The 15588-nt window shown below is 39.9% G+C and overlaps 1 protein-coding gene across 1 annotated transcript in view; it reads left to right on the forward strand.

The window, feature by feature from the left end:
• The window catches only part of mgat4b (alpha-1,3-mannosyl-glycoprotein 4-beta-N-acetylglucosaminyltransferase B), a 125508-nt gene that overhangs the window by 42079 nt on the left and 67841 nt on the right, over positions 1–15588 (forward strand). Inside the window, exons 4-6 of the mRNA XM_079480525.1 lie at positions 3057–3190; positions 7902–7948; positions 13517–13630. Of these exons, the coding sequence (XP_079336651.1) occupies positions 3057–3190; positions 7902–7948; positions 13517–13630 (295 nt within the window). The remainder of the gene's footprint in view (positions 1–3056; positions 3191–7901; positions 7949–13516; positions 13631–15588) is intronic.

Raw genomic sequence — 15588 nt, forward strand, 5'->3', positions numbered from 1 at the left:
TCTCTCCCCTTCCACACTGAAAGTGTATGTAGCCGCTATCGCCGCTCATCACGAACCAGTTGCTGGAAAGCCTCTAGGGCAGCATGACCTGATCATCAGGTTCCTCAGGGGCGCGAGGAGGCTTAACCCGCCTCAGCCGCGCTCCGTACCCTCTTGGGACCTCAATGTGGTCCTGGCGGGCCTTCAGAGGCCTCCCTTCGAGCCCTTCGGAGAGACCGATCTTTCTCATCTCACGATAAAGACGGCTCTCCTGATGGCGCTCGCATCCATCAAGAGGGTGGGGGATCTGCAAGCATTTTCCGTGTCCACAGAGTGCCTAAATTTCGGGCCCGGTGATTCTCACGTGATCCTGAGACCTCGGCCCGGCTACCTGCCCAAGGTTCCCACCACTCCCTTCCGGGACCAGGTGGTGACCTTGCAGGCGCTCCCCACCGGGGAGGAAGACCCAACCCCGTCCGTGTTGTGTCCAGTACACGCCTTGCGCCTCTACGTGGACCGCACGCAGAGCTTCAGAGGCTCTGAGCAGCTCTTTGTTTGTTTTCGAGGTCAGCAGAAGGGGAGAGCTGTCTCCAAACAGAGACTGGCGCACTGGATCGTGGACGCCGTTACGACGGCATACCGATCTCAGGATTGCCCGTGCCCGCTGGCAGTGAGGGCACACTCCACCAGGGGTGTTGCCTCCTCGTGGGCACTGGCTCGGGGCGCCTCTCTGGCAGACATATGCAGAGCTGCGGGTTGGGCTACGCCCAACACCTTCACGAGGTTCTACAACCTCTGCGTGGAACCGGTGTCAGCTCGAGTCTTGCAGGATAACACCAGGTGAGACCGGCGACCGGCAGGGCGTACGCCTGCGAAAAGCGCCATCCCCCCTCTTTAGGTGGGTCAGTGCACAATCATCTGCCTCCCTTCTTTCCCCTCGGGCGAAGAATAGGCATTCCATCCATCACTAAGCACTCAAGGCAGCGGGCTGGGTGGAGCAGCCTGCCACCTTTGGCGGGCACAAGTTGAGTTATCTACGTGTAGCTCTAACCGACCTCAGTGCTCCAGACGTGGTAACCCCCCAGCAGGGTGGTTCCGTCTGAGATTCCGTCATGAGTTGTTCCCCTCCTGGAACCCGTGACCTTCCCCAGGTGGACATCCACCTTGCGGCTTCTCGCACATACCTCCCATGAGTTCTTCTCTACCAGTAAGACCATGCTGATTCCCCACTGTATTCCCCCCGAGGGTTGGAAGTGGTCTCCGTAGCGCACCTCCCCCTTGAGGGAATAGCGCTTACCCAGTGGTCCTACGGCCGGATGGCTCTCGCCATTGGGGCCGTCTGAGTTGGCAGAGGGCAGGGGCTACCCATCTTTTCTAAAGCTCTGGGTCCCCCTGTCTACCTACTGGAAGGTTACAATTTCGCGAGAGCGCTTACGTCTGACTCGCCTAGGCTGGTCAACGTCGCTTCGCTGGAGATTGTGACGTGGCTATTGCCTTGCCGTTTTCAATAGGAACCCCATCTGTCGGCTTCGACACAACGTCGATAGACCGACAGAAAGGGAACGTCTCGGTTACGTATGTAACCTCTGTTCCCTGATGGAGGGAACAAGACGTTGTGTCCTTCATGCCACGACAATAGCCGTCCGCTGCAGCAGTCACGAGATGCTCTCAGGCTCCTCAGCACAAAAGGTGAATGAATGGGCACGCCGGCTCCCCTTTTATACCCGGATATCCGGGGGCGGAGCCCGGCATGCAAATTTCTTTCGCCAATTTCATTGGCCTTTTCAAAATAGTCAGAGACGATTGGTTCTCAAGGGCGAACCCCATCTGTCGGCTTCGACACAACGTCTTGTTCCCTCCATCAGGGAACAGAGGTTACATACGTTACCGAGACGTTTGGTCTTGGTAAACCCCACAGAGACTATGTTTACATAGACAGCAGTAATAAAAAACTTTCCTTACTCCGTCTAAAACGATATTATAATATAATATAGGTGTTATATACAAGAGTTTCTCATAGAATATTCCTTTCATGTTCCCGTTTTAAATGTTATAGAACATTTATTATTGTATTGTACGTATCGTCATTACGTCGCCACACCACGCCAGCAAACGTTTAATGCTCTCTTTTTCCGTCAAACGACCACTGTTTATGTCTGTTGTTGCAAAATGCGCTAAAAACTCCAACATAATGTTAATAGTATGAATAAGGTATAATTTTCTCTAATGCACTTTGATAAAGCAACTAAAATAGGAGAACTCCACATGTCTTAATTCAATATGTGCTTACTTCGAGTATGACTTTAGCCAGATTAAGGCCGTTTCATACTGAACGTTACCGGTTCAAATCTGCCTCACACATACTTTTTCCACCATGACATATCAGATCATGAAGCCACTTATTCTTAATAAAATGAAAAAATATTATCTAACGAGTGTTTAATAATAAAGTTGGATGATTGGCTTATAGCTAGCTCTTGCAAAATGAAATCACTTTTTTTTTACCGAACTATTTAACTATTTAACAGAAATGTCCTGATGACCGACCCCTCTTAAAAACACGAAGGCTATCTCTCTCTTCTCTAAGATGCACGCGACCTGCCCGCTCTGTCTGGGGCCTGACATGTGCAAATTAAACTTAAAATGGAGTAAGAACTGGTCAGCACATGCATAACACATACATTTTTGGGGATAAAAGATGGTAGCGGTCGGAAACTCTGGTACTATGGACTGGCGCGGGTCTTTGGACGGGTGCCCACTCCCAAATGCAGACCTCTATTCTAGGCCTGGCTGTGTCTAGGTCTCTATCCTGTCTGAGTGGACGTTCTTTAGAGTGCTGTCCACAGTTCTGCGACCACCGGTGAGGAGGTGCTCTACTGTCTCACATGCCCAGCAAGGCTGCTGGTCTCTATCCAGCTTCAATTCTTACTTAGCTCTCATAAATGCAAATGTGCGTCAATAAAACCTCCATGCTACATGTTGTGCATTTCTACAGTAGAGCGTAATTTAACATTAATCTTTACAAATTGACTATACTAAATTAGAAGTGATCAGTGACTTTAACTTTTTATCTCCAGTGTCAATAGTGATGGGTGTGCCCAGTATAAAGAGGGAGATGCATTCCTACCTGGCGGATACACTGAATTCGCTGATGTCAGAGTTAAGTCCAACTGAGAAAGAGGACTCTGTCATCGTTGTCTTCATTGCAGAGGTAAGAACCCTCTAAGGATTCTTTAAGATACACAGTGTGAATTTAGGGAACACAAATACTAACAAAGAATGTGTAGCTCCACTGAAAATTAGTTTGAATAAAAGTGTGAGCCAAATGCACAAATGTATTACATATATTTTTAAACTTATCACCTACTCCTACACTTATTTATTTATTGTTAACTTGCTTGCAGTTGTGTGTATGAGAAAGAGTCAAGAAGAGCTCTTCAACAACACAAAGTATTTTTTGTGCCAGATAGATACTGATCTGATTAGAAAAAACATTTTATCATCTTTATATTTAAAAATAAAATACATTGCACCCCTAATTGCTTCAGTGTATGTTATATGATTTTGAAATTTAGAGTAGTTCATTATTGTTATAAAGGGTTACTTCCTTGTAGTTTTATTTCTTGAAATTATGATTAGCTTTTAGTTACATTGAATTTAGCACATAGATAACGACTGCCAATTTTGCTGAAAGAAACACTGACCCAAAATAACACGTCAGTGCCCTGCTGTTCAGCCATTATCTTCTGTACACATCAGTTAACACAAACAAGCTCGGTGGTAAGAGCATTGCGTCAACAATGCAAGGTTGTGGGTTCGATACCAGGGGATTGCAGATACCTATGTAAAATGTATAGGATAATGCTATGTAAGTTGCTTTGGATAAAAGCGTCTGCCAAATGCCTAAATGTAGATTGGGGCTGGGCAATCATCCAAAAAAAGCATATCACGATCTTCGTAACAAAGAATCTCGATCCATTACCTGAATTGAAAATATTAACTTTTTTTGCACATTGCACTGCTGCTACAGAGGTTTAAAGTTTTGTAGCACATGCTAGAACAGTTGTACAGGTAGCTCAATTATAAAATGTATTTTATCATCTTTAAAAAACACAAATGCAGGTCATCACATAAATAGACTGCTTAACGATAATTGACATGTTATATACAAATAGGTAAATTAGGGTGTAACAAAGTTTCATAGAAGGGAAGGAAGGAGGCAGGAACCGGCGGACATTTAAACAATAAAACTTTAATTAAACAAACAATAAACACGGAGGTAAAGACAGGCAGCCACCTTACGGTCGACTGCCGGCCATAAAACATAAACACAAACTTAACATATGTCCGCTGGAAGATATGCGGGACCGGTGCGTGCACAGCTGATTGCACTTATCGCTCATGCCAGTCAGTCCTGTGGGCGAAAATACATTGTTGATGCAAGAGGTCAGAGGAGAATGGTCAGAGGAGAATGGGCCGACTGATTCAAGCTGATAGAAGAGCAAATTTAACTGAAATATCCACTCGTTACAACCAAGGTATGTAACAAAGCATTTGTGAAGCCACAACACGCACAACCTTGAGGCGGATGGGCTACAACAGCAGAAGACCCCACCGGGTACCACTCATCTCCACTACAAATAGGAAAAAGAGGCTACAATTTGCACGAGCTCACCAAAATTGGACAGTTGAAGACTGGAAAAATGTTGCCTGGTCTGATGAGTCTCGATTTCTGTTGGGACATTCAGATGGTAGAGTCAGAATTTGGCATAAACAGAATGAGAACATTGATCCATCATGCCTTGTTACCACTGTCCAGGCTTGTGGTGTAATGGTGTGGGGATGTTTTCTTGGCACACTTTAGGCCCCTTAGTGCCAATTGGGCATCGTTTAAATGCCACGGCCTACCTGAGCATTGTTTCTGACCATGTCCATCCCTTATGACCACCATGTACCCATCCTCTGATGGCTACTTCCAGCAGGATAATGCACCATGTCACAAACCACGAATAATTTCAAATTGGTTTCTTGAACATGACAATGAGTTCACTGTACTAAAATGGCCCCCACAGTCACCAGATCTCAACCCAATAGAGCATCTTTGGGATGTGGTGGAACGGGAGCTTCGTGCCCTGGATGTGCATCCCACAAATCTCCATCAACTGCATAATGCTATCCCATCAATATGGGCCATCATTTGCTTTCAGCACCTTGTTGAATCAACGCAACGTAGAATTAAGGCAGTTCGGAAGGCGAAAGGGGGTCAAACACAGTATTATTATGGTGTTCCTAATAATCCTTTAGGTGAGTGTATGTTTCAGTCACACATTTCAACTAGAAAATAGTGGGTATGACAGTTTTGTTTTTAGCACTACATTAGCATATTTATATACAGATAATAATAATCTGGCATTACCTTAGAAAAGACTGATGTATGCAGTTATGTAAAAAAATAATCACATGGGTCATAGACTGAATAAATTACTATATTAATATTCATAGTTAATAAAATTGTGAATAATGCTGTGTAATATGAAGGACTTCATAGGAATCTAGTGTTTTTGCTTTAGTTACAACAAAATGTGTATTTGATGCGAAGTACACCAGCAGATAATGCATCAAGCAAACGGATAAAGACAATCATATACAGTCAAACATATGTTGAATTAAACCACTGCTAAATGTGTTTCTTTTTAACTACGTTCATTTCAAGAATAATTTCATTAGTTATCATTGTTCTTGTCAGCAAATGTGCCATACAAGTTTTAATTGTTTAGGATGTTAAGAAACACTAAAATGCTAGCTAGATAGCATTGGTTTAGCGAAAACGAGATTATGCTCCCAGCAGTGTTACAGTGGTATGCAAAGGTTTGGGCACCCCTCTGAGATTTCATGATAATTTGCTCTACCTTTATAAGAGAAGATCACAGCAACAATATTTGTTTTCATACAGAGATATAGACATTTGAGTGTTTTCCAAGCCGAAATTCTTAGAGTAGCATTACATTTTTTATTATAATAAAATAAAATGTACTAAATGTTCAATTACAAAGACAGGTGGAACCAATCATGAAAAAGGCTGTTTAACATAGGTCATGGCTGGCTGTGCTTGTCCCTGGTTCTTTCTTAGAGTGTGGCAACATGGGAGCCTCTAAACAACTAAAATCATTAATTATTATGAATTAGGAGAAGGGTACAAGAAATTATCTGGAAGGTTTGGACTATCCGTCTCCACAGTCAGAAATTGAAGGCCACAAGAACAGTCCTTGTGAAGGAAAGATGTGGTAGGCCGAAAACAAATACAGGAAAGGCACAGGCGAAGGATGGTTAGAATGGTCACAGACCACCTCCAGAGAACTACAAGAACATTTAGATGCTGATGGTGTAGTTGCGTACTTTGCACCAGGAAAAGCTCATTGGAATGGTGATGTGCAAAAAGCCTGAGGTAAGCAAAAGCACATTTGGACAAGCCAAAAGCATTTTGGAAAATTTACTGTGGTCAGATGAGACTAAGAGGAGGTATGCATGGCGAAAAAAACACACTTAATTCCATGAGAAGAACTTATTGCCTACTGTGAAATTTGGTGAAGGGGCCATCATGTTATGGGGCGGCATGGCTAGCACAGGTACTGGAAACCTTGTTTAAGTTGAGGGCCACATGAATTCCTCTCAGTATCAGCAGATTCTTGACAAGAATTTTCAAGAGTCTGTCACAAAGTCGATGATCCTAAGCACTGTTCAAGTACAATGTTCTGGAATGGCCATCCCAGTCCCCAGACCTTAACATCATGTAATGTATGGATTGATTCGAAGCAGGCTGTCTACGCAGGGAAGCCAAGAAACCTGACTGAATTGGAGGCATTTTTTATGGAGGAATGGGCCAAAATACCACCTGCCAGACTTCAGGGACTTAGGAGGCGTCTACAGGCTGTTATTGCAGCCAAATGAGGCTCTACTAAATATGAATGGAATTATTTATTTGGGGTGCCCAAACTTATGCACATGCCTATATTTGCATAAACATAAAAAAGTTTTCTGTTGGACCAATAAAAATGATTTCACTACTGAGATGTTTCTGTTTCCATAAGGTATAAAATATGTTAAAATGAAGTTGCGGCTTCAAAAGCTCAGCAAGTGACAAACTGATGCAGTGATTTTCCTAAGGGGTGCCCAAACTTTTGCATACTACTGTATCTGTTGCAGTAATTAATTTTTGCTGGAGTTTTGGCTATTTGAGCTTGCTGTTCGAAGTCGCTCCGTCATTTCTTATCAAGTTCACTATATCAGCAGGGATAGATGTTTGCAAACAAAGAATTTTGAATGCTTGTTTATTCCTGCACGTGTCAGAGATCTGCATCTGTTAGAAACTGCTTTGTACTTTAATTGTGAGCAAAATATATGTTCGGTAAGGTTGAATAATTTTAAATACTTTGCGATGCTTTGCTTCAAGCACATGGCATTTAAACAGTACACACAGGATGTGGAGGTACTGGAGGGCATTCAGTATTCGGAGGAGGACTCCCTCTGGTGATGGGAGGAACAAGTCTCTTACTGTGTTTTTATACATGGCTGTTTTTGCCTCTTTACTAAAGCCGGTGCATGAGAACAAACTCTTATGTCATTGGTGTCAAACTCCTGGATGGTCGCAGCTCTGCACAGTAGATTCAGCTAATCAAGATCTTCAGGATTACTAGAAACCTCCAAGCATGGGTGTGGGCTGGAGCTAAACTGTGCAGAGCTGCGGCCCTCCAGGAACTGAGTTTGACACCTGTGCTTTATATTAACATCATCCACCCATATAACGCTTACAAACCCAGAGCGTTCTCCCTCTCCAAGCTGAAAGTTTATAATTTGGGAAGGTTATTATGATTTCTGAGAGTCGTGTTTGTAGTTATGGTATTAATCTGTGCTTTGTTTCGCAGACAGATCAACAGTATGCAAATGGTGTAGCTGACAACCTTAAGCGCCTGTGAGTACATTTCTTCTCTATTTTTGCTATCATGTGATCAGGGCCTAAACAGCAGTAAATGTTTTTAGTTAAGATATTCCTCTTAAAACCTTTTCACAATGCTGCTGATAGCATATTTTACTTAGGAGCAGAAAGAAATCCTTAACCAAGAGAAAGGGCGGGGGTTGACCTTGTTTTTTCTGGATGATGTCAGCAAGCTCAATGACTATGACCACAGTGATTGGCTGATAGAGGATTGGTCTCTGTCAGTCATTTAATAGAAATATTATAGAATGAGTTATCATGCTGACATACTTAAATTAAGATCTTAAAAATTAAATTTAGTCATATTCAAATAAAATTATTTTAAAATATAATTGTTGCCATGTTCAAATTAAGATAAAACATACGCTAATTACTTAGTTAATTTGTAAACAGATGACTTCAAAATCATGTTTTGTATTGTGCATTCCAGTTATACAGAATCAATCAAAAAGCATTTAGTTTTTTAGTGATAATAACAAAAAAAGACAGCTAACAAACACAATAAACATATGATAACACAATAAAAACATGATTTTATACAATAATTTTAAAAAGGGGTTATCTCTTCTGGCAAATAAACCTTATTTTCATTTAAAGTATATATGAATATGTTCAGTTGTCAATTTGTTGCATGTTTGCATCTCATAAACAGTCAGTAGATATTAGTGGTCTTTATGGTTAAGCTCAATTGTCTTGAAATCTTTCTAAACTGTTTAAGTTCAAAGGCAGACTGACGATATAACAGCTTTTTGGGATTGTTGTGAGTTAGTCTTAGTGTCTTAGGAGTATTCACTACTCCTAACGTTTCACAGATTTAGGAGCTAGTTTTAGCTCTAAAACACTTTTTTAAATATTCCTAGTACTTAAGAGTTGCTCTAAAATCGGCAAGTTAGGAGATACTTTTAGTCTTAACATGTTGTTAAATTGTTGTGGGACTTCTCTTTCGCTTCCGTAATGCTGTATTATTATATATTCGCTGGATTCGGGTTTATTAATCCGTTCAATTTAAGCCACTCTGAATGTTGACTGAATTTGAAAATAAGTCTTAATTTAATGTTTTTTAAAAATATTTTTGCAGGCTTTAGGCCTATATATCAAGTTGTCTTAACTAAAGTCCAATTAAGAATATTGCTTCAACTGAGATGTTTTTACAGTGTATACATGCACCGATATATCAGTTTGACGTTCACCAGTTTGATGTTCAATATAAGTAGCTATAGGAATTAATGATATTCAGAAAGACATAGTTATTTAATCTTTAGAATCAGTATCGGCAGATATCAATCTTAATAATCAGATAAGCCTATTGGTGGAGATATTTTTTATCAGGGCATATTTAATACATACATGCATGCATATATACTAGAGCTGTCAATGTTAACGCTTTACCGCATGCAATTAATTTGATCTGATTAATGCGTTAAAAATGTTTAACGCCATTAACGCAGAATCAATTTTTTCTGTCATTATTGTATATCGTTTCATCATAGAATCACACTTTTATTTAATAAAGGCTTTTAAACTATTTAGAGGCAATTTGAAATGGTTGTACTGATGACACGTAATGAGTAAAATAGGAAGCACATTAAGACCTGCTTAGAGTGGCAGCACTTAAAGGGGACGCATTCTTAAACGTGCTGCTGTGACTCCTGTCACTAATGTTAATCAAGGAACAAAAGAAAAGAAGAAATCAATGTGATTTCATAGGTTTAATGAGGATTCTTCTATATTTCATGTATTTAGCAGTTAAGACGGTAAAGGGGTTTGAGAACCTAATTTTATTTTTCTGTATATTTCCTACCGGTTAGACAGGTAGGGAGGTCAAACGGGTTTGTTTAGTAGAATAATATATTTAATAAAGACATCACTTGCAATATTAGAATGTTGGCTTTCATTCATAAAATAATGCTGTTAAAGAAATTGTGTTGGGTCTACATTAATTTGGAGATCAAGTGTGAAATTATTAGATAAATGCTGTATGTGATTAGTTAGTCAATTGTTTTAAGCGATTGACAGAACTAAAATAAACATGTTAAACCAATTTTTGTGTTTGACTGAATGTTTGTGAAAATGTACATTCTATTGGTAATCTTGAACATTTCTTCATTTGTTCAGTGACAGCTAAATTGCATGAAAGTCACTACAAAGACCTGTTTTATCAATGAAAATGTCACATGCGGTACGTTTTTTAGGGCTTGTGGGTTATTTTTAAGGCTGTGAAGCGATTCAATTTTTTTATCTGATTAATTTCATGATGTTGATATTAATTAACCTAATTCATCACAATTTAATCACATATCACATTTGGGGCCAAAATATCCTAAAGCCATGAGAAGACAATACAGAAAGTAGCTTCAGATGTTCAGAATTTTTTCAGAAGCTGAATTGTTATAATTAAAGACCAGAACACTTTGGTTATTAAATTCTTAAGAAATATCTTCCTTTTCCCCGAAGAAATAGTAATTCAAGTTTGAAATGACATAAGGGTAAGTAAATGTAAATAAGCAGATGTTAATTTAAAAACCACGCTGAGTGTTCCTCATAGACACGCAACACTTCTCCTGAGGCTTGAAAATATTTTCATTGAAAATTTAGGAAAACCAACAATGTTGTCTATAAAACATATATTATATAACATACAAACATATATATTAAAAATTTATTTTATTAACTGTTGTATAAAATCAGCATGACATGTGCACTTGTAGTTTTCTGGACAAAAATAGCACTGCTATGATATTGCGCTTGTGTAATTGCAAATGTGAAGTGTGATGTAGCTCTGCGTCGCGAACTCTGAACGGACTTTGACGTTTTTTGTTTGTTTTGTAAATTTTTCTTATAATATTTATATTGGATACTGCCTGCCTTATTGTCTATGACAGACAAACACTTTTGGTTATTGTTTCTGAAGTGGCACATCGAAAACCGGACTTTAAACACTTCAATGCTGACCCGCTGTTTACAAACATGCAAGCGGAGCCCTTTGTCTGGATAGCCCGGCCACGAAAAATGCAGAAAAAGGAGAAGCAGAGCCGGTGTTCTCATCAGATTAAGACTCCTAGTTGACCGACCCCCACTACCCAGTATTTTACTGGCAAACTCTGGAAAACAAACTTTGCAAACTGAGTGCGTAGATCTCTTTTCACAGAGAGACGAGAGACTGCTGCATTATCTGCCTTACTAAAACCTGGCTAACTGCAGGAATTCAAGATATGGCCATCAAACTCGCGGTGTTCTCTGTGCACCTAGCGGATCAAAAGACATCTTGGGGAAAAGATGAGGAGGTGGGGTGTGTTTTATGATCATCAAATCATGGTGCGATCAAAGGAACGTACATGCTATCAAGTCTTTCTGCTCCCCTGATCTTGAATTTCTCATGCTTTTGTGTTGACCATTCTGGCTACCGAGGGAATTCACAGCGGTCATTATCACAGATAAAGTATGTATATCCCCCCACAAGCCAACACAGACGGGCTCTTCCGGAAGTGTATGGGAGTTTAAGCAACCAGGAAATTGCGCAACCAGAAGCCGCATTTACTGTTACTGGAGACTTTAACAAAGCCAACCTCAAATCTGTAGCACCGAAATACCACCAGCATATCAATGTCAACACACGAGGGGAACGAGTGCTGGACCATTGCTATTCTCCCTTCCGCTATGGCTACAAATCCCTGCCCCGCCCACTATTTGGCAAATCAGACTACTCTTCCGTCTTTCTCCTTCCGGCTTACAGACAGAAACTAAAGCAGGAAGCACCCGCCCTCAAGAGCTGGCAGCTCAAATGCCATCATAAAGTTTGCCGATGACACAGCGGTGGTAGGTCTGATCACTGACACTGATGAAACAGCCTACAGAGAATAGGTGTACACTCTGTCACGTTGGTGTGAAGAACACAACCTCTCTCTCAATGTCAGTAAGACCAAGGAGCTGGTCTTTAGGGGGAAAGACAGATAACACAGTTCTATCACCATCAACAGAGCACCAGTGGAGAGAGTCAATAGATTCAAGTTACTTGGTGTCAATATAACAGAGGAGCTCACATGGACCACTCACACTGAAGCCGTACTGAAGAAGGTTCACCAGCGTCTCTTCTTCCTGAGACAACTGAAGAAGTTTGGCCTGAATAACCACATCCTCACTCGATTCTACAGAGAGCTCAATAGAGAGTATCCTAACTGTCAGTGTCACTACCTGGTACCGTTTTGGCTCCGCTCTCAACCGGAATGCCCTGCAGAGAGTGGCACAAACTGCCAGGCACACTGTTAGAGGTGAGCTTCCCTCCCTCCAGGGAATTTACACCAGACGGTGTGTGAAAAAACCAAGGAGGATTACCAGAGACACTAGCCACCCTAGTCATGGCCTGTTCTCACTCCTTCCATCAGGAAAGAGATACCACAGCATCAGAACCCGCACCAGCAGGCTATTTGGCAGCTTCTTTCCCAGAGCAGTCATACTCAATCTACTTTATCCCCCACTAGCATGCACAACCAACAAGAACTCTAACCCAGTCAGACGAATTTACACACTTACAGTAATACCACAATACGTACCAATAACTTTACACCACGCACATTGTGTGTGCATTTGCCGCTTTGTCGTTATATGTAAATATGTGTCATCATTATGTGTACACTACGCACATTATGTGTACATTTGCTGATGTGTGGTTATATGAAAATGATATGTCATGCCTTATACTATGGTTATACACTTGTACATAAATGTTTACTGTGTAAATGTGTACAGGAAAATGTCTATTGTAAAATATTGTAGTTCTTTGTTACATAAAATCTACAAATCTGTCTCATCTGTCATATTGCCATGTTGGTCAGAACTGCAAATAATTTTTTTACCAACTGTTGCACTTGTGTATATGGTTGAGTGACAATAAAGGGTTTGATATGATGTTAGACACTGTGCACAGTGTTGCTGCTACCTTTTGAGAACTTGGATAATCAGGATTTCTTTAGTGGTTGCTTTTTTCCTGTGGAAGTGGAAAGAATGTTGTTCATGATATTTAGGCTATGCAAGGTCATTTGAGCTAGCTACCCTAGCTGTGCAGTTGCGCAGAAATTCTGTTCGTAATATATTTCAGGTACATACAATCATTTTTTTATCATATTGCAACATTAAGGTGACATGTAAATAGCACTTTCATAATCTGCAATCAGATTGAATTAATTTGCATTGATGAAAATGGTCGCATTTAAACAAAGATAATGTTTCTTCTCATAATTTATCTCATAATATTTGTTTGATTGGGGTGAATAAATAATTTTGAATGCCTGTTTTTATAAGAAAATATTTGATCTCAATTGATTTTTAAACGTTTTATGTAACTTGATATAAATAATTAATCTAAATTATTATTAATAACAAGTGCTGTACAGTCCGTCAACAGCTAAGCACTATGAAACACTTTTGTTAAAAACAAATACATAAAACAATCATATAATTCAATTTAAAGGTCCACACAGACCTACTGCTTTAATTTGGTTTTGTACAGTATACTGACTGAACCTATCCTCTCTCTCTGTGGTTTAGCTTTCCAGGGGAGATTCAATCCGGACTGCTTGAGATAATCTCTCCCTCCATCCATTTTTATCCAGACTTCTCTCACCTCAAAGAGTCATTTGGTGACCCTAAAGAACGAGTCAGGTAATACAAATGCTTGTACAAATGCTTCGCATCCCCATAAATGTGTGTGTTTCTAATGTGTGAATGCTGAGCTATTTAAGCAAGTACATTACACCCTGACAGCTTTAGGATTACAAATCATGTATGTATGCCTTGTATTATATATAATACAGTATAAACAGTACCAGTCATGAGATTGGAAACACTAACTCATTATTTATATTTTTCTGTATTTTATAATAATAAATTCATTTGTGTTTTTGTGTGCATGCGTGCGTGCGGGAGAGTCCCTGAGGAGCACCGTTTAAAGGAATAGTTAAACCAAAAATAAACATTTTATCATCATTTACTCACCTTCGAGTTTTTCCAAATCTGTACATATTTCTTTTTTTTGATGAACACAGAAAAACATATTTGGATGAATGCTTATCACCAAACAGTTCTTGGACCCCGTTGACTACCATAATAGTAAAAATACTTTGTATTGTTCTGAACTCTGATTTATTTAAAGAATGTAGGACAGCAAACAGTTCTAGGGCACATTTGACTAATGTTGTAATCTTTCCTATTATGGTAGTCAATGGGGTCCAAAAACTGTTTGGTTACAAGCATTTTTTTAAATATCTTTCTCTGTGTTCTATACAGTTTGGAACAACTAGAAAGTATTCAATTTATGACACAATTTTCATTTTTGGGGGAACTACTATGGAGGGATTTTTTGGTCAGATTGTAAACTAAAAGTCTAAAACTAAATGTCTTAAACCAAAACTAAAAGTCTAAATTTGAAACTAAAAGTCCAAGTCAAAAATTAATTTGGTATATAGGATTGGGCATTTGGTATTTAGGATAGGGCATTTTGTATGTAGGATTGGGCATTTAATCATTTGGCCATTTAGGCTGAGGATTTGGGGATTTAGGATTAGGAATTTGAGGATTGGGCATTTAATCATTTAGCCATTTAGGTTTGAGGATTTTGGGATTTAGGATTGGGAATTTAAGGATGGAGGATTGGGCATTTGAGGCTGTATACAGGAGTGTATACAAATTAGAAGGCGTGGCCCAAATACTGGGGATATACGTGCATACTGCTGTATACGTCTAAGGCAGTGTAAAACACCATTAAAGAAATCGGCTATATCATCTTCATTGCAACTTGCACAAGCAAGTAAAGGACTTATGAACGTCAATGCTATCGCTCTCAGTGTTTTATAGACGTGTGTGTGTGCAGAGTTTATATGTATGTGCGAGTGTTGTATAGGTGTGTTTGCACGCATCGAGTTTGTATGTATGTGCGAGTGTTTTATAGATGTGTGTGTGCAGAGCATAACTGTCAAGTATCCCATTTGGCCGGGAAAGTCCCATATTTTACCTTGCTATCCCGCTATAATAACGTTTAAATATTTTCCCGTATTTCTCCCGTATTTTTTATATTTCTATAAAAAAAAAACACTGGGCGCAAAACAGTTAAGAGGAAAGCCCGCCCTGCAGCTAATTTAATTGGTTAGGCTTATAATGACGGGTAGGTTTAGGGATCAGTGTTTGGTGTAGGCAATCAGTACTGTGATTCACATGACCAATAAAATCTTTACAATCAGCTGCAGGGCCGGATTTTCCCGCGAAGTAGTTAGGGGAAAAAAAAAGTTGCGCGAAGAAGAACAGCAGCATCCCGAGTATGGACGAACATATCCATAAATGTAAATGGCAAAATAAAAATCCTTCCTTAGTGGTGTTTAAAATTGAATGGAGGGATCACTTTACTTCTTTGAAACTCCTGAAAGATTCCAGTGATAATATTTACTCTCTGTGTTAAGATGTATTAAAATATTTGTCATTATATTTTTCCAAGTTTTTCCAAGATGGCGCCGCGAATGGCTGCCTCGGTGTGGAGCTCTCCAGTAGTCTTGCTGTTTTTGTTAGTTTGTCCTGTTTTATGTCTGTCAAACACTATCAGTTTTACAAGGAACGAACTGCTGAACATT

This window comes from Barbatula barbatula (assembly GCF_947034865.1).
Source record: "Barbatula barbatula genome assembly, chromosome: 18".
NCBI lineage: Eukaryota > Metazoa > Chordata > Actinopteri > Cypriniformes > Nemacheilidae > Barbatula > Barbatula barbatula.